The sequence below is a fragment of the Myotis daubentonii genome, chromosome 2 (genome assembly GCF_963259705.1).
Source record: "Myotis daubentonii chromosome 2, mMyoDau2.1, whole genome shotgun sequence".
NCBI classification, from domain to species: domain Eukaryota; kingdom Metazoa; phylum Chordata; class Mammalia; order Chiroptera; family Vespertilionidae; genus Myotis; species Myotis daubentonii.
This window is the reverse complement of record NC_081841.1, coordinates 215176940-215204849: the sequence shown is the minus strand read 5'-3', so window position 1 is coordinate 215204849 and position 27910 is coordinate 215176940. Positions and strand designations below refer to the sequence as shown.

Below are 27910 nucleotides of genomic sequence, written 5' to 3'. Positions count from 1 at the left end.
GGTTCCAGGAGTGCGAGCTGGGAACCAAGGTCATCGCGCTCCAGGATCTGAGAGCCCCTCGGGAGGAAGCGGGGTTCATGGAGTTCTCTCTGCACCAGTGGTGAGGCTGTAGGGGGCGGGCCTAGGGCCAACACGGATGACAAACTAAACCTGAGGACATGAGCCTGGGCAGGCCAGCGTTTTGTTCCTTTGTGCTGCTGGTTTCTCTGCTGGAACAGTCACAGAAACACAGACAGAAGTCGTTTTGAGGAGCTAATCAGCATCATTATTGGGAGGGGAAATCTTTCCAGTGTTTCCCCCTCCCTTTAAGATTCAAATGGCAAACCCCGTCCTTCCGTCGTGGAGTTCCCGAGGGCGATTCTGTGTCATCAGACAGGTGACAGTCCTCCAGCTGATGGGCTGAACAAGGGCCGGGAGAGGCTGCCAAGGAAACGTAGCCGATCAGACCGCTCACGTGCGCCTTGGACCCTGCCGAGGAGGGTTGAAGCGTGGCAAGAGTTTTATTAACCGGAAAGTGGCTTCTCGCTGTTACGTGCTTTTCCACGTAGTGCAGTTAGGGCACACTCGGTTTTTCGGGACTTGTGCCCGCCCACACGTGGTGTTCACCGTCACGAAATCGTGAAGAGCACAGGTGTACGTGTCGTAGCACAGGTATCCGTGACGTGACAGGAACACGCAGTGACAGATTGTGTGAAAGAACGAGACCGTGCCCGAAGGAGGGAAATGCGCAGTTCAGATTTTATACGTAAACTTCGGCAAAGAGCTGCAGCCATTTACCGTTTTCTTTGCACAAGTCAAGGGGCGCAAGAGGACGTTTCTAAGCAAACCGTCATCTCTGGAATTCTGCAGAAAGGCTCTTGTTAACTTTAGGCTCTTTGCAGGATGTTGTGGGAAACAATGCAGACCAACTCCGTCCGTGCTTTCTCCCTCCACATCAAAGGGAGGGTGAGCACGTCAGGGACTCTGCCCAAAACAAGAGGAAGACGCTTAGAGGCTCATGGACATTCCTGCTCGCTCTGTTTGCTGTATGTGTTGTGATTCATATTTTTCATTTTGGAATACGTCCGTTGTTTCTTTTTGTTTTGTGTTTCTTCTTAGTCTGTGGTAGGAATATGTCCCTTTTAGCAGGATCGCAGCAGAACCCGGTGCTGAATTCTGTTTGCTACCTGAGAACGTTACTCTGTTTATACCTTGTCATGTGGATAAGAATTAAACCCTGCAATTTTGAAATGAATCAGTTTTTATTCAACGGGTTTACTGAATGAGAGAGTGTGGAGAAAAGATACGTGTTTATCCAGATGCAGAGAATAAAGTGTTGCTTTTCTGTTGGAAGTGACACTGCAAAACAAGTTTCCCGTGAAACTTTGCAGGCATGGAAGCGTCTGAGTTTTTAACCGAGTTCACAGTGACGCGTACCCTGGAGATGTAATTCCAGCCTTAGAGCAGGGACAGGTAATAAACTGCTTATTACTGCTGAGCAGTCGATGGAAAAACTGGGTTCTTTCCAGGTAGAATCATGTTCCCGTGACTTGTAATTGAGCAGGTGTCCGGGGCGTTGGTGACTTCTGATGCCGGCGGTTGATTATGCTCCTGTCACATCCAGGCCTCTGCGGCATTTGGCGCCAGGCTGGACTCTTGTCATTTAAACGTACCGTTTCCGTGGTTTCCTGTTTGTTCTTTTTTTAGGATACACGCACCTCTCAGACCGCATTGCTGAAGGAGCCGGGGAACGGGAGTCCTCAGACAGAATGCCATGCGGGGTCCCCCGGCTGGGGGTTACCTGACCAGCTTTATCGAGGTGGCCAGAGACCAGTCTTGTAGACAGGGAGCCAGGCCGCTGCCTATGGCGTGGGGATGCCTGGCGGTAGTATCCAATTCCTTTGTCAAGAGAAAACTCAATTTTCCCGGGCAGTTTATATAACATGGAATTTGAGCACAGTTCTAAGAACGCAGTTGTTTTTTCAACTCAGATTGAGTTCAGATTGACTCCAGGTTTAGAAAGTAAATATGGCAGATGGCCTTATTTGGGCAGGTTGCTTACCGTGTCTGAGGTTCATTTGACTCGCCCAATACATATCGAAGCTTACCACTTGTCAGGCACTCTTCTGTTCAGTTCTCATTTAAACTTCACCACCACCACCCTTTTAGGAAATAGATTGGGAAACAGGGGCTTCTAAGGTTACAAACCTGCCCTCGGCCGTGCAGCAAGTAAGTGGCAAAACAAGACTCCACCCAGGTCTCCGGTCCAAACTTCAAGCTCTTCGCTTCTGCGCCAGTGGTTCCAACCCCCCAGCCTTACCCGGAGGGCCAGACAACACGCACTGCTGGCCCCGGGGGTTCTGGTTCTGAGGGCCGCCTGCAGGTCCAGGAAGGTGATTTCCAACCAGCCCCCAGGTGCCGATGCTGCCGGCGGCGAGGACAGACCGAATGGTTCCTCTGGAGCATACAGGAGACAGTTCACTTATCCTGCTTGTATGAATCACCATTTATTGGCCATTACCATGTCCTAGGGCAGCGATGGCGAACCTTTTGAGCTCGGCGTGTCAGCATTTTGAAAAACCCTAACTTAACTCTGGTGCCGTGTCACATATAGACATTTTTTGATCTTTGCAACCATAGTAAAACAAAGACTTATATTTTTGGTATTTATTTTATATATTGAAATGTCATTTAACAAAGAAAAATCAACCAAAAAAATGAGTTCGCGTGTCATAGGTTCGCCATCACTGTCCTAGAGCAATCCCCTCCTCTCCTCCCATTCACCCTGGAGGCAGGTAAAGTGTGGGGGCAGGGCCGTGTGCGCCCCACCTGCAGAAGGAAGCTGAGGTCCAGAGAGGAGTCAGGGAGGGGTCTCACTGGCGAGTCAGTGGCTGCACTGGCTTTGAAGGTCAAGGCTCTGGAGCCGTCTTCAGCGCGGACTTCATGCAAAGGGAAGCCCGAGAGGAGAGACGCTGTCTTCCTTCCATGCGTGGGGCGTGGGTCCTGGGAGGAGGGCTGCTGTGGGCGGGCCGGGAGGAAGGGTGCCCTCGTTCCGCTGTCCTCCCAGCATCCTGAGGGAAATGGCGCGGTTTGCTATTCTGATGCGTGATGTGATTCTGCAAGTGACGCGTGTTTCAGTTGGACCACGAGAGAGTTGGTACTCACTTGCGTGGATTAGAGCAGTGATGGCGAACCTATGGCACGCGTGTCAGAGGTGACACGCGAACTCATTTTTTTTGGTTGATTTTTCTTTGTTAAATGGCATTTCAATATATAAAATAAATATCAAAAATATAAGTCTTTGTTTTACTATGGTTGCAAAGATCAAAAAATGTCTATATGTGACATGGCACCAGAGTTAAGTTGGGGTTTTTCAAAATGCGGACACGCCGAGCTCAGAAGGTTCGCCATCACTGGGTTAGAGGGTCCCAGGTGATTTCGCAGGTGGGAGCCGGGCTGGGTGCCAGCACGTGACGTTAGAAGCTGTGTCCGCTGCCGCTGGTCACTCCACAACGGGACGTCACTGGTCTGTGCTGTGAGCTGCTCCAAGGCCCAGGGGAGCCTCGGAAGCCAGACGAAGGGAGAGGGGAAACCAGCCACAGTTGAGTCTGAAACCCGTCCTCTGCTTGGGAAACTGGTTTCCCACTGGTTTCCCAGCTTAAAGAGAAGATATAGGCAGTTTCAAAGGGGGAGACCACATTGATGTGTAAATACTTTGTGTGTCTCTGAAATTAATAAAAAATATTAAAGAAACTTTTTTGTTCAATGACTGTTACATACAAGATACTTACAAAAAATAAGGTATTTGTGTCTCCTCTCATGAACTCCTAGTGGACCTCACCATCGAGTGTTCAGTACCATAACTTAGCTAAGAGCATCCAAGCCTGAGGTCGGTGTGGCAGGCAGGCGTCTCGGAGAGGTGCTGGCAGGATGACTTCCAATTGGGCGGATTTCTCTTTGGGAGGGGATGGGATGGATGGCTGCTGAACTGTGAGCAGGAGAGAGCGGCCCCGCCCCGGCTCCAGCGGGAGTGCTCCTGGTGTAGCCTTGTGTACAGGTATCTCCCGGTGTTGAGCTGTGAACTTTCCAAAGGGTGTGACGACTTATTGCTACTTTTTTGGATGTTCTCCTGTTTTTTTTCTTTAGGATTTCGAACCTAAAGTGGTGCAAACTCTGGAAACAGCAGAACTGAGAGGAGATGCAGCGTGGACAGGCGTGGGGCTGGGGCTGGATTTGGACGTGCAGTTGGATGGGAAAAGTCACTGTGCATTGCCCTGGTTTCTTGCAGGTTGACGAAGCCCTTGTCGTTTGCTGACTGTGTTGGGGATGAGCTGCCGTGGGGCTGGGAAGCCGGGTTTGACCCCCAGATTGGTGTCTACTACATCGACCACATCAACAGTAAGTGTTCCTTGGCGGGAGAAGCGGCCGTATGGGAAAGTGCTCCCCCCCCCCCAATCCGGAGCCACGCAAAAGAGGCGACCGTTCACAGAGTGGTTCTTTATGTCGGCCCCCGCTCTCTCATGACTGATAGTCAACGGGACGTCCAATTTGGAGTTTGGGGCATGTGTGTAGAGGTGGGGTTATGGGGGCAGAGAGAGAAAGGTGTCGTCTGTCTGCCCGCCCAGCAGGGAGTGAGTTTTCCTCAGTGCAGGGCTGGCGGCCTCTTGTCATGACCACCGCCCCTTCGGGCTGGGCTCCTCCTCTGGTCCTCGCCTTGGCCCCAGGCGGTGCTGGCACAGTGCGGTCTAATGGCGCAGCTCTGTGTGTGTGTGAGTATGTATGTGTGTGAGGGGGTGTGTGTGTGTATGTGTGTGAGGGGTGTGTGTGCGAGACCGTATCTGTGGATGTGAGGGTGTGAGTATTGTGTGTGTGTGTATGAGGGGTGTGTGAGTGTGTATGAGGGGTGTGTGTGTGGGGTGTGAGTGTCTGTGTATGAAGGTGGGCTCGAGGGAGGCCTGAGCCCCATGACCAGCCGGGAAGCCCAGCTGAGGCTGTGGGGAGCCCTGCCCTCGTCTTGCCTCTGCTTCCTGTGTTCTTTGTGGTCGTGGGGGGGTGGGGTGGGGGGAGCACCTCTCACTTTAAGAGCTTTTATGGCTGTCTCACCCCTGGCACGGCCAGGCTGGGCAGAGGACTTGCGCGGCCATGGCCGCTTTTAAACACGTGCTTGAAGGGTTTTATATGCTTACTTTTGTGTGTGTGTGTTTATATTTATAGTGAGCTGTTTACCTCTTGAAAATTTTGTTTAGATGGTGGCACATGACACTCACTGATACATATTTTGTTTCACTTAAGAATAATTATTTTACTTTTATAGATTTTGAGACATACAGGATCAGTTTATATGCTGTTACCTTATTCTCTTAGGTCTGTTAAATCCTATGCAGTATAGTTCCGTGTTGTACCGTTAGGACTGACGTCACATGGGAATCGCTTTAGCCGATGCCCGTTCATGCTGATGCCTTGCAGCCGCCGTGTAAACACGTGCGAGCTTCGGAGCACGGAAAGCCCACGTGCACAGGGGCCTCTTCGGAAGCTGAGGTTGTTAGTAGGTGGAGTCTGTTCACAGCCCAGACCCGTGTGTGGGACTGTCCTTGCCCTGACTCCCTCGGGGCCTTTCATTCTCCGGGCAAACCATCATCTCCAGGACGACCGATGGGAGCGCTCAGGGCGCCTGAACTCTCGGCTGGAGGCCCTGGGTGTGCGGCCGGCGGGTTGGCGAGGCTTCGGGTCTCCCGGTGAGCCCACGCGAGGCTCCAGTAAAAGGGGGGTTGGGGCGAAGGTCGCCCTCCAGCGGTTCCCACCGAAAGGAGGCGCTCCCCTGGGAGACAACCAAGGTCAGATAGTCAGACGACGCTCACCCCAGCCGGCATCCGGGGAGGTGACTGGGGAAGCGTGGCTGGTGAGAGTCCGCCTGCCCTGGGGCGCGGGCCGCACTGTGGTCCCTGAGCTGGGCCAGCAGGGCGAAGGGCCAGCAGGGCCAGCAGGGCCGGCTCGCAGGGAGAGGCGTGTCGGTTTCCCGTGAAACGCGGTGCTCCTGGCGGGAACAGCTCCATGCAGGGGGCTCACACAAACACAGGCGCCGCGTGTCCGTTCTGCCTCCGCTCTTTCCGTGTGATCAGGAGAAAAGTCACTTCGTTACAGAGATGTTCTCTCTCCCTAAACGCTTCTGCAGGTTCCATGGAGGATTCATAATTGTGAGCTTTGAAGTTAGCTTTTATTCTTGTATTTGTAATAACCCTTTCATGATGCTTTGTTATTGATTATTAATTATTGACATCCAAATGTTTCAATGTTATGGTGGAAGGAGCTAATTTTGCTAAAATTAAGTTCATTTTAAATGATCATAATTCATTTTTATGTCATTGCAAATCAACAAGGCAATGGAATGTCCGAAATGTATAACTATTTAAATCTCACTTTTATACTTATTTCCTGTCTATAGAAATTTAGCTTTTTTTCCCCCTTAAATAGTTTGGGAAGCCAGGAACAAACCTACCCGTCTTGGTTCAACAGAAATAAGCTCTGTGGCTCCAACATGCGAAAGTTCATTCCCTCCTCTCCCTCCACCACCCGCAGACAGGCCTGCTTTCTGAGCCCCCGCCGGGCTTTCTCCTCCGTGTCAGCAGAAGAGGTGTCCTTCCCCCCGCACCCCGGGCCCTCTTAGTAACTTTATATCCCAGCCGCCTCTCCTCCTTGGTATCCTTACCAGTTATTTCCCGGTCTTGACATTTTCTCCACCATTTCTATATTCCTGTTTCTAGTGGTTCTTTTGTCTTAGTATTTAAACACTGGAAACTATCAACATAAAACCAAAACAAATAAAACAACCCCCCCCTCCTCCCTCCCTCCCTCCCTCCCTCCCTCCCTCCCTCCCTCCCTGCCTCCTGCTCACTCACACTCAACCAACCTTCAACCAGAGGCCTTGCCCACTGGGGTCCTCTCTTTCCCCTTCGCCATGAAACTTGCTGGAAGCCACCTTCTGCGGGAACTTCACTGCGTCTGTCGTCCACCATCCACTCACAGAAACTGCTCCTGCCAAGGTCCCCGAACCCCACAGACGACAAGGTCCGGTCCCACTGTAGTCTCGCCTTTCTGGATCTGTCAGTCCCCGGCACTCTGGCTCTTTATGCTTGGATTTCATGGCGCCGGTGTTGGCATTATTTTACCTACCTGGCTGTCCCTCCTCGCCTGTGCCTGGGGTGGGACTTCTGGAGCAGTCTCTGCTTGCGCCCTGCACATCTCCTTGGGCGATGACCTCCGGTACTTTCTGAGGCTGATGCTGACGAGCTGGTCTCTGAGGTCTTGCCCAGAGGACAGGTGCATCTGATGCCTCTGTAAGGCTCTGTGCGGTCCTCCCCCCTCAGGCCTGCATGTCTCTCTCCCGCCCGGCCCTGCCCGCCCGCCTGCCTGGCACAGAGGGCACACGGCTGTGCTCTGTGCCTCCTTGGCCTTCCTGTCATTTGTTGGTTTTAGACCCAAGCACTGTCTGCCCAGCCCCTGGGCCCTGCCTCTTGGCCAACTGCCTCGTCCCTCTGGGGTCCGCCTGCCCAGGCCCGGTGCTTCCCACGGCCCCTCTAGTACCCAACCCTCCACCTCGCAGGTCCCCACCCGCTTCTCATTGAGGTGCTGTAGCACCAGGTCCTTAGGGATTTTTAAAAGTCTCTCCTCATATTGGTTTAAATGACCTATTTGTGTGTTTCTCGCACTAAATTTTGTGAGCGTCTGGAGGCCAGTGACTGCATCTTTCTCTATCCGTGGGCCTGGTGTAATGATAACCTCTCGCATGTTAGCGGGAGAAAGCTTATCGTTTCACTCACGGATGAAAAGGCTCTTGTTCGTTTTTGAAGACACTAAAGTGCATGTCAAGTATAACTTGTGCTTCAGGAAGCACCATTCGGAGTATTGAAAACCTTAATGATCAGAATATCAGCTTCTAGGTCCCCCACGCTGCTTTAGTGCAGCGACGGTCTCCCAGCGGCCAAGGGACTCACTGCCCCGGGCCCAGATGACGCCAGGCAGTCGTCCTCCCACTAACAGGACCTGCCCCATCCGCTCATTAATCTTACAGACAGCCCGGGAGCGGTGAGGGAGCACACGGTGTTATCGTCTCGTAACAGCTGTCCACACATATGTTGTGTCTTGACATTGTATAGTTTCAGCATTATTTTCTCTTTATTTTAATAAAAAATGAAATGGAGAACGTTTGGCTGTTTACTACTGTTTCTATGTAACACCATTAAATATCTGTAAGTAAAAGATTTGACCTTGGCAGTGATCGTGTGTGTAATAGGCCTGTGTTTTATGATGGAGTTCGCTTTTGAGTGGGTGAGGAGGTCGAGTGGGTATAGATATTGGTGGGGGAGGTTAACTAACCAGAAGGTGATCATGAAATACTGTTTGTAAGGTTTTAATATTATTACTAAAATCAGAAGTAAATAAGTTTTTGGTAAGGTCAGAGTTCTACCCTCATTTTTTGTCTTTTCTTTAGTAATTGAGGTCCCATTTACATATAAGAAAATGCACAGATTTTAAGTGTGTTTTTCAATGAAATTTGACAAGTGCCATTCCAGTTAACATACTGAATGTGCTCACGACCTCAGAAAGTTCTTTCCTGCTCCCTTCCCATCGCCCACCCCCCTCCAGTGCGGCCAGGTGTTCTAATTCCGTCATCACAGCTTGGTTTGACCTGGCCTAGAGCTTCATGCAAATGCAGTGTGTTTGATTTTGTGAATAGAGACTTCACACGATGAAATGTGTTTGATTTTGTGAATGGAGTCTTCACGCGACATGCTTTAAAGGATATACTACTGAATACAATATCCTGGTTGAATATTTACAGTACACATATCTGACAAAGAACCCAGATCAGGAACGGATGACTAACTCCTGAAAATCAACATTAAAAAGACAACCCAACTTAAAAATGGGCAACAAACATAGACACTCCCTCAACTCTCCTCTCAGTCATCTCCCCCTCCTCGCTGCTCCCCCGCAGCCTCTTTCCTGGTGTCTGGCTCACACTCGGAGGCCCAGCCCGCCACACTCCTCACTGCCTCCCAGGGCTGCGGATAAGCCGCCGCCATGTGGATAATTCGCCCACCATGCGGTCCTGTGAGCCCCGAGTTCCCTCCTCAAGCCCCTGGCGTATCATGACTCTGTAGAACCTGGCTTTGAGTGTTTTCCGTCCTTTGTCTGTGGTTTTGGGGTGTTGTCAAGTGGGAGAGCTTGGGTGGTGTGTGCCTCCTCATTACCCCCAACCAGTGTCAAAGCAGCAGGAGGGCCAGGCGTGATGAACTCCTCCCATGTAGATGATGAACTCCAGTACAGATGACACTCTTTGTGGAGTTGTTTCCCTTAGCCCAGGGGTGGGGGACGTATGAGACCCGCGAAATGGTTTGGTCTGGCCCTGCCAAGGCAACCGCAGGCGGGACTCGAAATTCCACAAATCTAGGAGCTTTTTTCATAGCAGCGTACGTTTATACTAAGCGAATGAAGTTACAAATATCCAAGTGGCCCTTGGCAGAGGAAAAGGTTCCCCACCTGCTCTGGAGGAAAGAAAATACACTCGGGGTCTGTCTCTCTGTCTTATTTCACCCTTTATGTTTTCCTAGGAGGATAACCTGTTAAGGTATTTTATAAAGAGGAAATTTACAGCTGGTGGTGATGACTAACCGTTGTTAGTGGCATCACGCCTGTGTGAACGTCCACAAATTTCACGGCTTGTCAGAGTCGGGGACTCTTCTCAGTGGCCCCTGTTCCTTCCGCCGGGGTGTGGAGGTGACACAGGCAGCCACGCCTTCGCCCGGAACCTGCCCTCTTCCTACTTCACGCTGTTCTTTCTCTCCTCAGTGCCTCCGACTCCTCTGGGGTCCCTGTGTCCGTCACTCCCCGTAGGTGTGCCCTCCCCCTCTCGCCGCTGCCCTCCACCCCCAGCAGGGCTCCCCGGCCCTGACTACGCACGCGACTTTCCCGACTTTCTCGTCTGGATTTCTGGCTCTGATTCTCCTGGTGTCTTGGCAGACATTGTGGTCAAAACTTTAAAACAAACAGATACAAACTGGGGTTCTTCAGTTCTCCCTTTGATGGTATCATTTGTTTGAAATGTCACAGTCCTCACGGTTACTGACTTGGAAAATGTGGAACCATCTTGTCAATCCTTGATGATTTTTTCTCTATTATGTAATCTCAGATTTGGTCCTTCAGCTTCTTTCCGCTGCCATTTTCCTAATTCACACCCTCATTACCTTGTGCCTTTCATTCTTTTCCCTTTTAAAAAAAAATTATAAGAGGAATAGATGTGCATAGGCGAAAAGTAGAAAATGCAGGTGAATAACAGAAAGTAAAATATTATCCATATTCACACAGCCTAGAGATAACTCAGTATCCTAAACCTGTTAGTGTGAATCCTTCTAGACTTTTCCATGTTGACACACACACAGTTCTAAATATACCTCAAGTGGGATTATATTATACATAGGGTTTTATAAACCGCTTTTTTCACTTAATGTACAATCTTCCATTAAAAAAAACCATCCGATCCATCCTATCAGCACCTCACATGTTTAGGGGCGCTCTTGCTGCAGTCCCGCCGAGACCCTGCCCTGGCCTGGTGCCTTCCCGGGGCTCACAGCAGCTCACACAGGGGTCTCCCTTCACCTGGAGTTAAGGGGCCTCAGGCTGGTCCCTCTTGGAGGAGGGGAAGTGAGGAAGGGCAGTGGAATGCGGACAGGGGAACCTCCATCGCAGGTGGAACAAAGGCTCCTGCCATCCCAGGGGCAGCTGGCTGCTTAGGGAGGGGCGTGGGCCCCGGAATGCGCTAAGCAGGCCCCAGAACCGGGGGATGGGGGACCCAAAGCTTCCGGGAAGAAGGAAGACCACAGCGGAGGCAAAGGCCTGGGGAGGCCACGGAAGGCAGGGCTGCCAAGGAAGGAAAGGAAGTCGGTGCCTGAGGGCGGGGAGGGGGCTGGAGAGAGAAGCAGGGCGGGGCCTGGGGCCCTTGTCCGTCCAGGAACCCTGGTCTCTGAGCTGCCCTGGCATTTACCCGGCTCCTCCTGAGGCCCCTGACTCCCTCCTTCATAAGACGGTTACGTGTTTTTAACACTAGATTGCCCAAGGAAGTCATTTTGACTGCTTTTTAATTTCAATTAGAAAAACAATTATGTATATAAGGACACAATGTCTTAGAATTTTGTGACTTTTTGTACAACATATAAATGCGTTTATTAATAATTGTAGTTACCTCCCCCTCCTTCATTTCCGGTATATATATATATATATATATATATATATATATATATTATACCCATATTGCCCAAAAGCAGTCATTTTGACTGCTTGAGAAATTTTAGACTCTTATTATTGAATTGAGTAAATTTCTTATATGACCAGTTCGGCTCTGTATTGAAATAACAGTTTTCATTTTTTTTTCGATTACCGTCACATGATAACATACAAGTACATGATAAATTGTCGATACTTGATAAGTTGCAGTTGCTCAATAAGCTAAACTAGTACTTGTTATTCGAATCTTTATGCAGTGATACTTGTTCTAATAAGTTGTTTATTTTATTTCTTTTGCGCCCTAAATTCATGAAAGAAATGTCGAATAGAAGTGAGTTATTGGAAAAGCTAAGGAACATAAGTGAAGAGTGCTCCGATATTATTCTTTCACAATGCAGTCATTTTGACTGCTTTTGGGCAATATAGGTATATACTAAGTTTCAGTCTTTCTAGTGTTAAAATCCACACGTCACGGTGTCTTCCATGTAAGTTCTAGGAAGGAGGGGTGTGCCTGGCATCTTGTCTCCCCTGCTGCATGGGGCGGGTGGTCAGCGATTGTAGAAATGGATCGTGAACAAACGCAGCAGACAGTGTCCAAAAAGGAAGGTCAGGAGAGTTGCTCCTGTTCGTTTCATTCATTCTTCCTGAGCGCAGCGGAAGGGACAGAAGCAGGCACGGCAGACGGAAATCATATTCTTCCGCGGAGTCGAACGTCATCTCCATGGTAAACTCTAACTCACAGAGGTGCTCCAGCTCCAACGGGTCACGTCTGTGTGGGTGCGAACTCCTCGAGGTTCCTGGCGTTCACAGGAAGTCCTCTGTTCTCCTCTCATCCAGCGGCAAATGGACATTTTAATGCATTAGACTATAGTGGGCTCCCAAGGCCACCAGGTCTTACTAACAACAGAAAGACCACACTTGTATAATAGAGTTCTTGAATATTGACATTTAATAAATATTCACAAATCTGTTTGGCAAATGCCGCTGACGGAGACAAGCCTTCAGCCATATGGAGCCTCCGGTGCCCCTGGGCGCGCTCTCCTGCTGGAGCCTTCAGCCATATGGAGCCTCCCGGTGCCCCTGGGCGCGCTCTCCTGTCGGCGGCGTTTGTGCTGCTCAGACTCCTGCGTGCCGGGTGCTGAAGCCAGTCCCCTGAGGTTGCTGCTGCTTTTTAAAACCAGTGCTGCCGTTTACTACCGTGACTGTTGTTGGTGTCATAATCGCACCACGGTCACCGACATGCCAGTGTTGCGTGGCCGGGCAGCTGTTGGCAGGTGTCTTACTGAAAGCATGCCAGTTCCCCGGGAAGTAGGGAAATGGGGAGATAAAGCCCATAAAGATTCTGAGAGGAAACTGCGAGTACAAATCTTAGCATAACTACTACAGCATAAACATTTCAAGTTTTCCACGTACATTTCCTTTTTAAAAAAATATATTTTTATTGATTTCGGAGAGGAAGGGAGAAGGAGAGAGAAAAACATCAGTGATGAGAGAGAATCATTGATCGGCTGCCTCCTGCACGCCCCCTACTGGGGATCGAGCCCACAACCCGGGCATGTGCCCTGACCAGGAATCGAACCGTGACCTCCTAGTTCATAGGTCGATGTTCAACCACGGAGCCACACTGGCTGGGCTTTCACGTACACTTTCCGTTTGCTGTCTCTCTATCTCATTCATTTATTCTGTATCTCAAAATAACAAATTACCCCAAAACTTAGCGGCTGAAGATACATTTATTATCTCCTGGCCGCTGTGCGTCAGGGATCCCAGCAGGACCTGGCTGGACCCTCTGGCTCCATCGTGCACGCGAGGCTCGAGGAGGTGGCCCAGGCACGGCCGCAGGGGGCCTGCTCCCCACTCTCCCGCGTGTGGCAGGGCCCCCTTCCTTCCTGGCTGCGGGCCAGTGGCCCCGCATTCCTTGCCACGTGGGCCTCTCCACAGGACGGCTCCGAACCTGGCAGTTCCATTGGAGCAAAAAAGCCAAGAGCCAGGGAGAGAGCGAGAGCGAGATGGCATCACAGGCTGTGGAGCCTCATCTCAGTGGCGCTCCGTCCCTTAGTCTCTGACAGGCCAGGATGTCTAGCCCACGTGCAGGGGCATGGGTACCAGGAGGGGACCATTACTGTGGACCAGGTACAAAGCTATTTGTTAGAGGGTGAGTTCTGTGTTTGAGTCAGGTTGCATTCATATAGATAACTATAAAAAGGGACTATAAATAGTACATGTTTGGATAGCCAGAGACCTGAGTTATAATGAACTAGAGGCCTGGTGCACAAAATTCATGCACCCAGGAGAGGTGGTCCCTCAGCCTGGCCTGTGCCCGCTCGCAGTCCGAGAGTCCTCAGGGGATGTCTGACTGACGGCTTAGGCCTAAGCCGTCAGTCGGACATCCTTAGCACTACTGCAGAGCCCGGCTTCTGGCTGAGTGGCGCTTCCCCTGTGGGAGTGCACTAACCACCAGGGGGCAGCTCCTGCATTCAGCGTCTGCCCCCTAGTAGTCAGTGCGTGTCATAGCAACCGGTGGTTCCTCCATTTGGTTGATTTGCATCTTAGCCTTTTACTGTAATGAATAGTTAAAAGGGAGACATTTGGGCCCTTATTGGCTGATCTCTGCCTGTTCTCATTTCACCACGTGGCTGGGCTACCCCTGCAGTGATGGAGCCCTTAATTCTTGGCTGGAGGGGCTGTCCCTCCGGCCTCTTCTTTAGACATGGACTCTAGCCCATTTCCCCCACAACTGCATGAGATGTTCTCCTTTTTCAGACTGAAGCATTTACATTTGTGAAGACGAGTGTTCAGAACACGTGCCACTTTAGAGAAAGCTACCCTTGGTTAGCCAGCGACTGTGACGCAGGGCCCAGGGCTGAGGCAGCACTTGCAGTCGTGTGGCTGACCCAGGCCACTTCCAGAGTCACCCCTGGCCTGTCCCGGCCCCAAGGGGACCCAGGCTGCTCAGCCGGAACTGCCTGAGTGCTTTCCCTCATCCCTGGACACCAGGTTCATCATTTCCAGAGCCAGCGACCCATGTGGTCACAGCAGATCACCTCGTGTCTCTGGGTTTTGACTCCAACCTTTGGGGTCAACCAGAAATTCCAAGTTGGGGCGTATTGAGGCTGGAGACGGGGTGTACCATGAGACACTCCAGCAAACTGAGAACTTGATTTTTCATCCTAATTTGTCAAGAACAGGTTCTCATAGTCATAGGGTGGCCAGCCCATACGACCCGCCTGTTCCGATTGTACCTGGATTTAACTTACAGAGTGACAACACAGAGAGAATGCCATCCAAAAAAGTCATGTAACTTCCAGCTCCCGGAGAAGGGCATGCACACCACAAGGGGCCACGCGGGGAAGCACCTGAGTCAGGACGCAGAGGGGGCGGGGCGGGGGGTGCAGGAGGAAAGCATGGGCCAGAGCTGACTGCGGTTGGGGGGGGGGGCGGGGGGAGGCAGGGAGGAGAGTGCCAGCAGGTTTTGGGGGGAAGTCGGAGTGAGTTCCTGGCGGAGCAGTGTGCCAGCTGGGCAGAGCACGGCGCTCAGCCTCCAGCCTCGCTGCTCACGGAATCTCTGAGGGGCTCGGGAACCGCCATGGCCGGGGCTCCACCCGCAGGCACTCCCACTGGCCGGGGTTGAGCGCTCTCTGGGTGATCCCAGAGCGCCGAGGTGTGGAAGCCAGAGCCGTGCCTCCCGTGTTCGCCTCGGACTGACCCCAGGGTTTTCTTCTTTGTTCGCATTTACATTTCTAATCCACTGTGGAATGACTATTTTTGTAAAATACAATGAAAATTAATTATTTGAAAACTGGGCCGGGGAAGGAAATACACACTGTAAGCCCCAGTATTGTGAGAGTCAACAGACATACAGTAACTGTATAAAATGTTTAACCGTTCCTTCTTGGTGCCTGTACTCATCGCCGTGGACACATGGCCGTTCAGGGCCGGGCGGGCGCTGGTCTGTAGAGCGGACCCTGAGCAGCGCTGATTGGAGGCAGTGTGTGTTGCACATGGAAGCGTGTGTGTGTGGAGGCGCGTGTGTGCCTGGAATCGTGTGTGTGCGTGGAAGCGTGTGCCTGGGAAGGCGGGCGGGTTCGGGCCGTGCAGGGCCGTGAATGCTGGCACAGATGGCTTTTTCTTCCTAGGGACTGGGAGCCGGGGAACTCAGAGGAAGGACCCCATCTCTGCTGTGGGCGTTTTACTGTGACAATTGTGTCTGATGGGTTCACAGGGACAATAAACTGCGGACAGGGACCTGAAAGGCGAGGCCGGTGGGGAGGGACTGGGCAAAATTAAACAAAAACTGTGTCCCAATTCCTGTAGCAGTCCCTTCGCATATACTAATGAATTACTTAGAGGCTGTAAGAATTAAAGCTAGCCATTTTTTAAAGAGCTTAAATAATAATAATAATAATAATAATAATAATAATAATAATAATAAAGCATAATTAGGTGCTAAAAAATGACCCACCCAATGTGCTTTCAGAAACCACACAGATTGAAGACCCCAGGAAGCAATGGAGGGGGGAGCAGGAGAAGATGCTCAAGGACTACCTCTCGGTGGCTCAGGACGCCCTGCGGACGCAGAAGGAGCTGTACCACGTGAAGGAGCAGAGGCTGGCCCTGGCCCTCGATGAGTACGTGCGATTGAACGACGCCTATAAGGAGAAGTCAAGCTCCCACACAAGCTGTAAGTGCGGTGTGGCTGCTCCCGGGAACCGGGGGCCAAACGGTAGCTGATGGGGGGCCACTGGGGCTCTGTGGGGCTTCCTCTGGGGTCCTGTTCCCTCTCAGCCGGGAGTGGGGCGGGCACACCGCAGACTTGTCAGTGGCCACATTCCAGATGAAGTCTCCTCTGGGGATCACGTATCCTGTCTGCTTCTGCTCCCCCTCTGCCTGCTGGCCTTTTATTTATTTCCGAGTTAGTTTTGCCCTTTCAGATGAAGGCAAGCCAACAGCCCTGTCGCCACTCTTACACTCTCTGTAGTGGGAGGAACTGGAGCCCTTAGCTGGAATGACGTGTCCCTTGGCCACCGCGTTGACTTAGCTCGCCCTCATCTCCAGAACGGGGCACCTGGGCTGGCCGTGCTGAAAGCCGCAGCACCGTGGGCTCGGAAGTCCCCTGAAATGGTGGCTTTCGGGGTAATACGAGCCTGGTAAACTGTCATGTGCCACCGGGACCTCTAAGATTTTATTCACTGGGGAAAACCCAGAAGAAACCGAAGTACCAGGGTCTTTATGACCTGTGTCTTTCTTGAGGCTTTATTTTTAAATTATGAAGGTTTGAAGATTACTTTTTATATTTAGGTGTCTGATGCATGACAATAATGAAATGATAAAGTAAGTAACCACCGTGGCAACGTGTGACTCCTGTTTGTAGTTTGTAAATTCTGAGCTGAGAACCGGTGATGCAGCCTTGCTTTTCTCTTCTCTCTTTGGAAAGTGTTCTCAGGGTCCTCCTCGAGTACTAAGTACGATCCTGACATTTTGAAAGCGGAGATCTCCACCACGCGACTGAGGGTAAGATGTTTTATTGTGGTTCTACATGGAGCATCTGCGTAGACGCATTCATGTTGGCCTGCCTTGTCCATCGAGTGCAGGAGCCTCCTCCACGTCCCCCCGACGTCTGGTGTTTCCTTCCGCCTTTGTTAGAACTGTTCTGTGGTTGTATGTTCTTGCTCCTGAGACCCAGTGCGTTCCATTGTCGGGCAGTTTTATGATTGGCAGTTAGTACATCAAATCAAAACTGGAGTCTCGGGAACTTCCCTTCCCTTATCGTGCTGACGTGACTTCCGGAGCTGAGCCTTGCTGCCCTTTCATCAGATGTCCCGAATTTAAAGATGCCCATCTTCCGTCACCAGTCGCCGCTTTCTAGAACTGACTAGTCAGCACTTCTCATGGGTGTGTCCCCACCTTTTACCCCGAATCTTTTTGACCAAACTGCTGTTAAGGCCAGAGCTTGTTCATCTTTGACTATTAGAGTCATAATCACTGTTCACCACGTCCATAAATCCACGTAACCATTAATTACCTATGTCCTGAGATAGGTTGCTGCCATGACCCCTCATGGCCGTCCTCCTTCTCTGACGGATCTGACCCATCAACACTGTAGGTCAGGTTTCTGGCTGCTTTGAACGTTGTGGACTGGAGTGCCACCATATATATTATCTGATGGCTTCTTTTGCTCAGCAACACTGAGATTCATTCACATAAGCTTTCATTGCTGTAAGTTTGAAGTACCATCTTGGGGTACACACCATAAATTCTCTCTCTTCTATTGATGTGCATTACTGCTTATTCCAGTTTCTGGTCATTAAAAACTGTGCCTTAACATACATGTCTCCTACACATGTCCTTTGGGGCACATATGTACACATTTTTCTTAATTATGCAACTAGGAATGAAATTGCTGTGTCAAAAATATTTATAGCTTTCACTTTAGCAAATACTTACAAATGATTTGGGGCTTTCTTACTTTCTAACATTTGCTTTTAAAGCTCTAAATGACTTTCTGCACGTGGCTCTTGTCTGCAACTCCTAGTTTTTGAATTTTGTGTTTTTGTCAATCAGTTCAAAATATTTACTAACTTTTGTAACTTCTTTGTGATTAGACTCTGCTTAATTTTTAAGTAGTTGGGAATAATCTTTCATTATTGATTTCAGCTTCATTCCACTGCATATTTTTTAGTTCTAAAATTTCTATTTAATTGTTTGGATACTTGCCCAAATTCTGAACATTGGTATATTTTTTTTTTAACAAAATAATCACACTTACTTTTTCAGTTTCATGTCTTGATTAGGATAATACCTAGGCTTCAATAGATTGGATTCTTCAATATGGTCTGAAGAATGGTTTTGATTTGGGGTCAATATTTGACCTCTGATAGCTGCTTACTTTGTAGTAAGAGCCTTATGTATGAAAACACATAAAGATGATTTAAGGTTTGGGGTGATCTTGTCATCCTTCAGAGCAAAGTTTTGCCTCTTGTAGGAAGACAGGCCCGGGACGTACAATTTTAACTCAGTCAGGGCTTGTGCTATCTGAAATCCATGGAAGGAATATCCTCCGGTGAGGATTAACAAAAACAAAACAAAACAAAGAGCCAGCGTTTCTGTAGCTGGTTGGAGAGGAGGAAGCTAGATGTTCAAAGTGCAAGGAGCATCCAGGGCATGGTTTCTGTATTGAAGGTGGATACACCCACAGGAAAAGGCCCTGAGAGGGACCTGCTCTACTTGCCAGGAAGGAAACCGAATCTCAGTCCCACCTGGATGCACAGGAACTGAATTCCGCACAGCCAGAATGTAGCTGAGAGCGGATTTTCCCCCTGACCCCCACGTGAGTGCTCAGCCTGGCCGACACCTCAGTTTCAGTTTTTGGGTACCTTGAACAGAGAACGAGCGAGACCTTTCTTGTGATCTATTGAATGAGTGTTATTTTAAGCTGCTAATTTTGTGATATTTTGTTCCGTAGCAACAGAAAACTGGTTTAGCAGGCCACGTATAGTTTCTGTCATAGGTTTTTCTTTTCACTTTTCTGAGAAAAGTAGTAAACACATGAAAACCATTCTTAACTCATTAGCCATAAAAAAATTAGGCCCTAGGGTGGATTTGACCCACAAGCTATCATTTAATGATCCCTGTCATAGGATAACTACTAAGAAAATACAGAGGTATTACCAATAGTGGAGATAAAATGGAATTTTTAAAAATGTAGTCAATACAAAAGGAGGCAGGAATAGAAGTAGAAAGTATAAAAGAACATACGTGACAATTAGAAAAGAAAGATAGTAAGATTTAAAACCAACTATGTCAATAATTGCACTAAATATAAATGGTCTAAATGCTTCAGTTAAAAGATAAGAAATTATCAGAATGGTTAAGATAAGAACCAACTCTATGATGGCTATAACAGATCTACTTTAAATATAAATACCCAGATAGGTTGAAAATTAAATGAATAAAAAAGATATACTATGAAAATACAAATGCAAGGAAAGTTGCACTTGACAGTATCAAAGTAAACTTTAGAACAAGGTATTATTTTCTACTAATAAGTCAGTTCATCAAAGGACATAATGATATATACACATAACCCTAAAGTGTTATACATAGAATAACAGAGCTTTAAATATCTGAAAAAGACCAATAGAACTGAAAGGAGAACTACAAATTTACAATTATAGTTGGATCTGTCAACACTCCTCTCTCCGTAATCCATAGAATATACAGTTGTTGAAATTGTGAACAATATCATCAACCAACCTAATGAAATGAACATGTGTAGAACATGCCACCTCAAAATAACAAAATATGTGTTATTCTCAGGTGCACGTGGAGCCGCCCTCTAGGCCTTGCTGAGTCCTATGAGAACGTACTGGTTTATTTGAATTGTGGAAATCTGGAATTGACTTTCCATGTTTTTATCTATTATTTGTACCTCAAGTAGCATATCTCATAAATGTTTCACATAATGTTTCTCATTGGCTTTGTGGGGGTTTTTTCCTTTCTGTTGTTGGTGACTGAATTCATTCATTAGTCATCACAGGTGGCTCTGAGAGTACCTGGGATTCTGTTTGCCTCTATTCCTTAGTCAGGGCAGAAACGTCTTCATTATCAATCCTGTGACTGTCAAGCTGACGTCTCGTTTCCGTTCAAGGTGATGTGGACGCAAGGAAAGAGAAGGCTCTTTGAGGAGCAGGTGGCAGGGGCCTGTGCTGGCCTGCTGAGGGGCCCTGGCAAAACCGTAGAGAAAGGGTGCAGCGGGAGGAGGTCATCAGCAAAAGGCCGTCTGCTCACCCCGGCGTTACTGTTGCAGGGTTCGCTGTCGGGCAGACTTAGGAAACCTGCCTCTCTCGGGAGCCTTCCAGGATCCCACGTTTCTGGAATGTACTCTTTCCTTCATTGCCATCATCTTTCTCCTTCTTAAGTAAAACTTGTTACACTAGGGTTGTCAGAGACGGTATCACACTTAATCACACAACTTCCTGGCTTTCAGAAACAGCTTGAAAATCAGTTTGAAGTGCCAGTTGCTTCAGTGTAGTCAGCATAGAAAGCAGGGGGTGTGAAAAGTCAGGCTGTCTTACCTCCACCTCAGTGTTCTGGGCTGTGGGGTTTGATTCCTGAGGCAAGGTCTGGGCAATTAGATGGTTGGCTGGGGCTGCAGAAGGTCTAGTATGTCAGGGGAGACAACACAGGTTCCAGGGCTGTGGGCTCTTCATGTCTTCCGTTGGGGTGGGATCTAGGAGTAATGACGTTCCTAAACTAAAATAAGGGCCATAGATTTGTTTAGGTCATTTTGCTACAATCCCAGTTTGTCTTGGATCTTACAAGCACAGTGATGTCATTATAACTAAAACTGTTATAATTGTAGTTTTTTAAAAATTCTGCCGGATTCTAAACTGCTCTCTGCTCTGCGTAGTAGCAGTGAAGTCCTCAGTTTCATATCTCTAGTCCAGACACTGCTTATGAGCATCAAGTCCACTTGTTCCAATTGCCTTTGAAGTCTCGTGGGTCTCCGGAAAGTATCTTAAAGAAAATCCCTGATCTTTCCCCCGGATCTGGTCCCCGTCTTCAGGAAAGCACCTTCGTGCACCCACCTGGCAAGTCAAGACCTTGGACGTGACCTTTGCCACATCTTCTCCCCCACCCGCCACACCTGGTCCATCACCACGTCCTGTTGGTCTGCCTCCACGACGTTCTTCCTCTGGGCTCTGCCTCTACGGCACTGCCCGTGCGCCAGCCCCCAGTGCTGGTGCCTGGCCCCTGCGGCCCTCTGGTCCGCTCACCAGTCCTCACAGTGACCTAAAATCTTCAGCAGATCATCCTCTAAGATTCCTCCTTGATTCTTACTGTTCTTAGGATGAGAGTAGAAATCCTTCACGTGGCTGCAAGCCCTGTGAACCAGGCCTCCTTTTCCCGTCCCGTCTCATGTCACACGCCGCCTCTGGGACCCCAGAGGTTTGCTGAGCTCCCCTCCCCGGGACGCGGGTTTGTCCCCAAGCTCTACCTTCCGAGAACCCTTCCCACCACGTGCAGGCCCACCGAGCCTCTCAGCCTAACCATCACCTCCTCACAGGCTTGGTCTGGGACCTCAGACCACATCAGGGCCCAAGCCCCCTGTGTCCTGAAGTGTCCTGAACGTTCCCTCTGTGTCCCTGTGGTAGCTGGTGAGATTCATCTCACTGGGTGATCTTGCTCGGTGTCTGGCTGCCCCATGGTTCTAGAGAAGTGAGGGGGGTGAGAACAAAAGGGGAGAGAGAAGTCATGGACATGGACATCAGTGTGGTGATGGCGGGGGCGGGGGGTGGAAGAGGGCAAAGGAGGGGGGAAAGTTGTTGGTAAAATTGAAAAAAATGACACTGTAGCAGCCATGAAAGTTTGGACAATTATAAAGCTTTGTTTGTTTGTTTTAAAGACCATTGAAGATCAAGATTGTGTCTGTTCTGCTGACACAGCAGACCCAGGACCTGGCACCTAGTGGAGAGTCAATAAATATTTGTGGAATCGGTAGAATGAACAGGAAATAAAAGCCCAAAAGCACATGGAAATAATGTGTAACGGGATGCGCCCGAGACTCAGCTGTGCCTTAGCCTAGAGACAAGTTTGCCGGCCGGTGGGGACCACCTGCCTGGCCACTCCAGGCTGCTGCTGCTTTTCTGACCCCCCAGATCTCAGGGTTGTTATGACCAAGGAATGTATTTGGCAGTAGGAAAAAGAATACTTCTTATCAGTTTGACATCGAATATTTGTAAGCCTGGTCGTGCTCTGGAAGCTTGGACTACAGCTGCATGGTGCGGCGTCCTTTCCCACGGGGAGGCAGGAAACCAGGGCACAGAAAAGTGTGGCTTTTGAAAAATGCTGTGAGCTGAACGAAACAGTGTAGTGCATGAGGGGGTGGCTAGGAGGGGTGAAGTGTGGCTGAGACCTGAGTGGCAAGGGGTCAGCGACTGGCGATCTGAGGGGACAGCGCTCCAGCAGAGGGAACAGCATGTGCGGGAGCCCTGAGGCGCCACTGCTGGCGTGTCTGAGAGGCAGAGGCGTGGCCAGAGGTCCTGGAGCCTGGGCAGGAGGCATCCAAGCGACTAGAGTTAGTGATGCTTTGGTTTAAAGCCCCGGCTCTCCCTTCCTGGCTGTTTATCACCGACTGGAGACAATGGTGATGTCGCGCTCATAGGAAAGCTACTAAATAAGATGCTGAGGGTTAATACCAGCAGGACGTCCGTCACTGATGATTTATACATAATTAGTCCGCCGGGCACAGAATTTATGTCCAGGAGAAACTAGCAGAGTGAATGTTCAACTAAGGCTGTGTGCATGTGTTTAATAGTTTACTAATGGGTTATCTTTTAAAACAGTGTTGCTAATTATTTACAAACATGCGTATTTACATTGATTTCTCACAAAAGGTTAAAAAGCTGAAGAGGGAACTGTCGCAGATGAAGCAGGAGCTGCTCTATAAGGAACAAGGCTTTGAGACCCTGCAGCAGTAAGTATAACGCCCTGACGCTGGCCTCGGGGTAACTCCCAGCCCCCAAACTCGTGCAGAGGAAACGCAAGTGCAGACCCCACACGACATTTCTCAGGGAAGCACACAGGCCAGAGCTCAGAGCTCTGCACCCAGAAACAAAATCAACCAACAGCCTAGGCACTTGGGGAAATCTATGTCCTTTGAAAAGGGCTAAAGTTTTTATTGCTCACTGGAGACCCAAGGGATCCAGTGAAAAACTCGCTCATCTCCTGGTACCTGCGGGCTGCTCCAGGGCTGAGGTGGGGAGCTGAGAGAGGAGCAGGGCCGTGCCCCCCACATTCTCCTCCAGGCTGCACTGTGCGCACCCCCGGGGATCAGGCCGGGCTGGAGGGCCTCTGCCCCCCCGTCACCCGGGCGTGGTCTGGAGTCTCCCCAGGGCTGAGCTCAGGGAGCAGGGGACTGTCAGCACAGGAGGTGAGGAGTTCCCCACTTCCCAGTGCCCTCTCCCTTCCCAGGCCCTTCGCAGGTTGAAGGATGAGACGAGACTCAGGGTGCGGGAACTGGAAATCCATGCCCATTCCCAGCCCGGAAGCCACTGTTCCCCCTGCTGCCAAGGCCGGCCTAGCTAGACCCTGACAGGCCCCCAAGACCTCCCAGCTCTCCCAGCCTCTACCCACAGGGCCTCCCGGTCCCCACCCACAGGGCCTCCCGGCCCCCACCCACGGGGCCTCCCGGCCCCCACCCACGGGGCCTCCGGACCCCCCACCCACGGGGCCTCCCATGCCAGGAGGAAGCATGGCTCACAGCCCATGACCACACAGAGGCTGGAGGGCCTCGCCCCCTGAAGGTGTGCAGCTGCCTGGACTTCCTCGGGCACCGGCTGTGGGCAGTGTTGCAGGGCTTTCCTCCATCACCAGGGTCCCCGTCCTCCCCATGTCTCCCTCAGGGGCAGCCCAGCTAGCAAGGCGCCCGCCTTCTAAAGCTCCCGTGTCGTGGCCGGGCAGGCACACTCTGATGGTCCATGTGTTGGACGATGAGTTGTATCTCGGATGCCCGGTCACTCTGGACCACCAGTCATGTGACTTGACTTTCAGACACTGGTTTGGTGGCTCATCTTCTTTTCTGCCCACTCACCTCCTGGAATCCCAGCCATGATGTTCTTTCAGACGCCCCACCCTCAGATATGAGCACATGTTAGAGTCATGGGGTGCGGGGGCTAAAATGTCCTGTGTCTGGTCTGACCCCAGGTGTATTTTAGGAGCCCCAGGTGGGTTAAATGTAGCTGTTCTAAGAGATCCGTTGCTTGAGAGCCCCCGAAATGTGGGCAGATCCAGGGGACACATATGTGCCATTTAGTAGTTGCGTGGCCGCATAAAGGGGGCTTTGTGGCAGGAGTGGGGAGACAGATGCGGGAGAGCACCCCCCGATGTTGAGCCACACGGTAAACATTTCTCAGGCACGTGAAAGTGTAACCCGCGTCACCACCGGGGTGAAGGTTAGCCAAACTCGCTGTCTTCGTTATATTGATGAAACAAAGCCGTATTGTCTCCGTTTTTATAGGAATCTGAGGCATGTTTAAGAATCTGTCAATAACATTCCACAGGAAAACAATAGCCGTTTGTTGTAAAAGCACAGGCATTCTCCTGCAGCGATGCTGGTCCCGCCAGCCGGAGGACGAGGACACGGTATCTAACATCAGCAGCCTCCCTTGTCCGTCTCCCCCGGCGACAAAGTACAGCTGTTCCCATTCCAGCCGCAGCCCCTGCTACCAGGACGTTGGATGGTACTGATGGAGCCCAGAGACCATTCTCTTCAAGAAGCCACGTTCCTGGTGCTATGAAGGGACTTGTACTGGGTTAGGACAGAAAGTATGTTTCAGGAAAAGATTTAAATCTCCCATTGCAGGCTTTTGCAACTTTTCACTTATTCACAATAGAACGGGACATTTTTGTTGAATCTGGAGTTACCATGTAACTTAAACCCGGGCTTTCATTTACTGGGTTCAGTAGTTTATGCCGGATGAGTGAATGGGGTTTTATCCTCTAAGTTATCCATGTCGTTCACTCCGTGGCCCCAGGTTTGACCTTGGCCCAAGCGATAGTGCAGCGGGAGTGTAGATGGGGTCCGTGTTCACGCCATCGGAGGGGAGATAGTGAGGCCCCAGGCAGCACAGGCCCTGCGGAAGGCTGGCTCCGGGGCACTTACTCCCGGGAAGGCGTGCGGATGGCCATTTCTTCTCTCCAGAGAAGACTAAGACACAGATAAACATTAATTACAGGGACACACAAACCTAAAGGTTTAAAAAAATATATAGGGAAAAATATAAAATGGTTTTTCTCAAATTAAGAACAAAAAACAGTATTTTGTTTTAAAAATCAGCAAATAATGCTAATATTTTATTATATTGTCAGTTAGGGTCAAACGAGAAAAAAGATGAAAGGTGGAAAGTGGAGGAGGAAGGGAAGAGACGTGGAGGTAACTGCCCCCCACATTCTGCTCTGGGGGGGGAGGGGCACAGTGAGAGGCTCCAGGGGCAGGAGTCGGGGAGACTGACCCACGGGCCCGGGGGGACGGGGCTGGGCTGCCCGTGCCTTTCAGATTCAGCATTCGCTTGAGCTGCCTGTAGCCAGGAAATATTCACCCATTTGTAAAGCTCCCTGAAATGTAAATTTGCCGTCTGGAGGTCATTCTGCTTTTATTTTTAAAAGGTAAAGTTTATTCCTGAAAACAGCTTACCTGCTTTGTTATTTTATTTTTATTGATTTTTTTTCTTTTAGAGATAGAGGAAGCGGGGGAGATAGAGAGAAACATCAGTGATGAGAGAGAATCATTGATTGGCTGCCTCCTGCACTGGGGATGGAGCCGGCAACCCGGGCCTGTGCCCTGACCAGGAATTGAACTTCTCGGTTCCTGGGTCGATGCTCAACTGCTGAGCCACACTGGCCAGGTTGCTTTTTTATTTTCAAATGTCAAGGTTGATTTCTGAATTAGAGATTTGTTTTACTGTTGAATTCTGAAGGTTTTACCCAAATAGGAAGAAATTACTTGGGCTTTAGAAATTTACTTTGACACAGTTGGAGACACCTGTTACTAGCCATTTCATAAAATCAAGCAGAATTTTTAAAAATTCAAAATAAGAATTTTGCCTCCACTAAGTTTAATACTTCAGGGACCCATCGACTTCACTGATAAAACCCTCCCCAAATAAATGGAACTAACCAACATCCTAAGTGCTCCCAGTGTTTTTATCAGACACTCTCAGTGTCAGGGTCCTAGGAGCCCGAGGCCGAGGCTGTCACTGTGAGGAGTCCCTGAGCAGCTGGAGTCCAGGCCCCTTCGCGGCTAAGTCTGCATCGCCTCTGGCCTCGGAGGAGGTGACAGGGTTCTCAGGGCCCCTCCCACCCCAACACTGTGCGTGCCTCATCCAGTGGTTTCGTTCGCTGCACTTCATCTTCAAATGGCCTTAGGGTGAAACTGACTTTATTTCCTTAGATTCCTTGAGACTTTTCTTGTTTAGCAGCAGAAAACATTTACTAAACTCGCACTTGGGGAAGTATGTTGTCTGCACAAAGTTTACTTGTTTGAGGAAACTGTGGAAGAGTGAATCCGATGGCATTGGTCTTGTTTTCTCAGATGGTACCTGTCACATTGAAATAACTATGGATTATTAAATGTTAAGAGCCCAGTGAGCGGAGAGCCAGTGTTCTGTGGTGTGCTGGGTGGCTCTTCTCTGTGGGAAAGACTGCGGAGAAGGAGGGCTGTGAGCTGCGGACAGAGGCAGGGCTGTGTCCGGCATGGACCCTGGGCCCGTGGTGGGAGAGCCGGGAGTGGGAGAGTGAAGATGCTGACCATCGCTTAGGAGGACTGGGTCATCTGGTTGAGCCCTTCAAACACAGACAGTTAGGGTCCATGACGTCCTCTGACATGGGCGGCCAGGTGAACTGCAAGGACATTTGGGAGCAGAAGTCATTTGGGTAGTACATCAGCCACTGAAGACTCTATTCAGTGGGGGTTGACAAGGGAGCTTGCCTGCCTGCCCTCCTGCCTTATTCCTGGACTTGAACTCATTCAGCAAGGCAAGCAATTTACCGGACTCATAACCCTGACAAACGTAAATACACCCATATGTTTAAAAGGAAGGAGAGACTAACCACACGATCCAGATGTCACAGGGCGCACGCCGGTGTGAGCAACAAGCACCGCCATGTAGGAAGGCCTGCCGGCTGCCGGCTGCGGCCCGGGCTGGGGTTGCAGACCTTCTGCAGTAAACTCAGCCGCAGTGCCGTGTAGGAAGGCCTGCCGGCTGCCGGCTACGGTCCAGCCCGGGCTGGGGTTGCAGACCTGCTGCAGTAAACTCGGCCGCAGTGCCGTGTAGGAAGGCCTGCCGGCTGCCGGCTATGATCCAGCCCGGGCTGGGGTTGCAGACCTGCTGCAGTAAACTTGGCCGCAGTGCCGTGTAGGAAGGCCTGCCGGCTGCCGGCTGCGGTCCAGCCCGGGCTGGGGTTGCAGACCTTCTGCGGTAAACTCGGCCGCAGTGCTGAACCCCGGAGTCCCTGTGCTTGTTCCTCTGCTAGGTCGTTTCCCAGTGCCCTGGCCCTTTCTCAGAGCCAGTCAGGGTGGCCTGTGATGAGGTTTGAGTTCTGCTGGCAGTGGAGTCACCCAACTGACTGGAAGCAAAGGGGCATGAAAGTGATGAGAAAGGGCCTGGGGGTGGCGGGAGGCAGACGGTGAGAGGAATCCCGGCTGGAAATGGCTGGAAGAGACAGAGGAGCGCTCCTCTCTGAAGGAAGATCTGACCTGTGAGAGTCAAGGGCTGAAGCAGTCAGCCAGCTAACCCAGCCCAGACCAGTCCCTCCTGCCTGCTGAACTTGTACTCGGTCAATCTTTAACTTTTTTTCCTTCTCTTTTTTTTTTTTCCTTTTTACAGAATTGATAAAAAAATGTCTGGAGGCCAGAGTGGCTATGAGCTTAGCGAGGCCAAAGCCATCCTCACGGAACTGAAATCCATCAGAAAGGCCATCAGCTCCGGAGAGAAGGAGAAGCAGAACCTGATGCAGGTGTGTTACGGGCACTTGGCCAAGTCCAACCACTGCCTTCCGGGCCCAGAGACTCCCCTGGAGGCAGACTTCTCCATCCGAGTTGGGGGGCCTCCATCACCCTTCCCTCCGTGCGAACCGGGCCGGAGCAGATGGT

At 50.3% G+C, this 27910-nt stretch overlaps 1 protein-coding gene across 1 annotated transcript in view; it reads left to right on the top strand.

Moving 5' to 3' along the window:
* The window catches only part of WWC2 (WW and C2 domain containing 2), a 130008-nt gene that overhangs the window by 60768 nt on the left and 41330 nt on the right, over nt 1–27910 (top strand). Inside the window, exons 2-6 of the mRNA XM_059685737.1 lie at nt 4268–4377; nt 15737–15940; nt 16694–16770; nt 22656–22735; nt 27645–27774. Of these exons, the coding sequence (XP_059541720.1) occupies nt 4268–4377; nt 15737–15940; nt 16694–16770; nt 22656–22735; nt 27645–27774 (601 nt within the window). The remainder of the gene's footprint in view (nt 1–4267; nt 4378–15736; nt 15941–16693; nt 16771–22655; nt 22736–27644; nt 27775–27910) is intronic.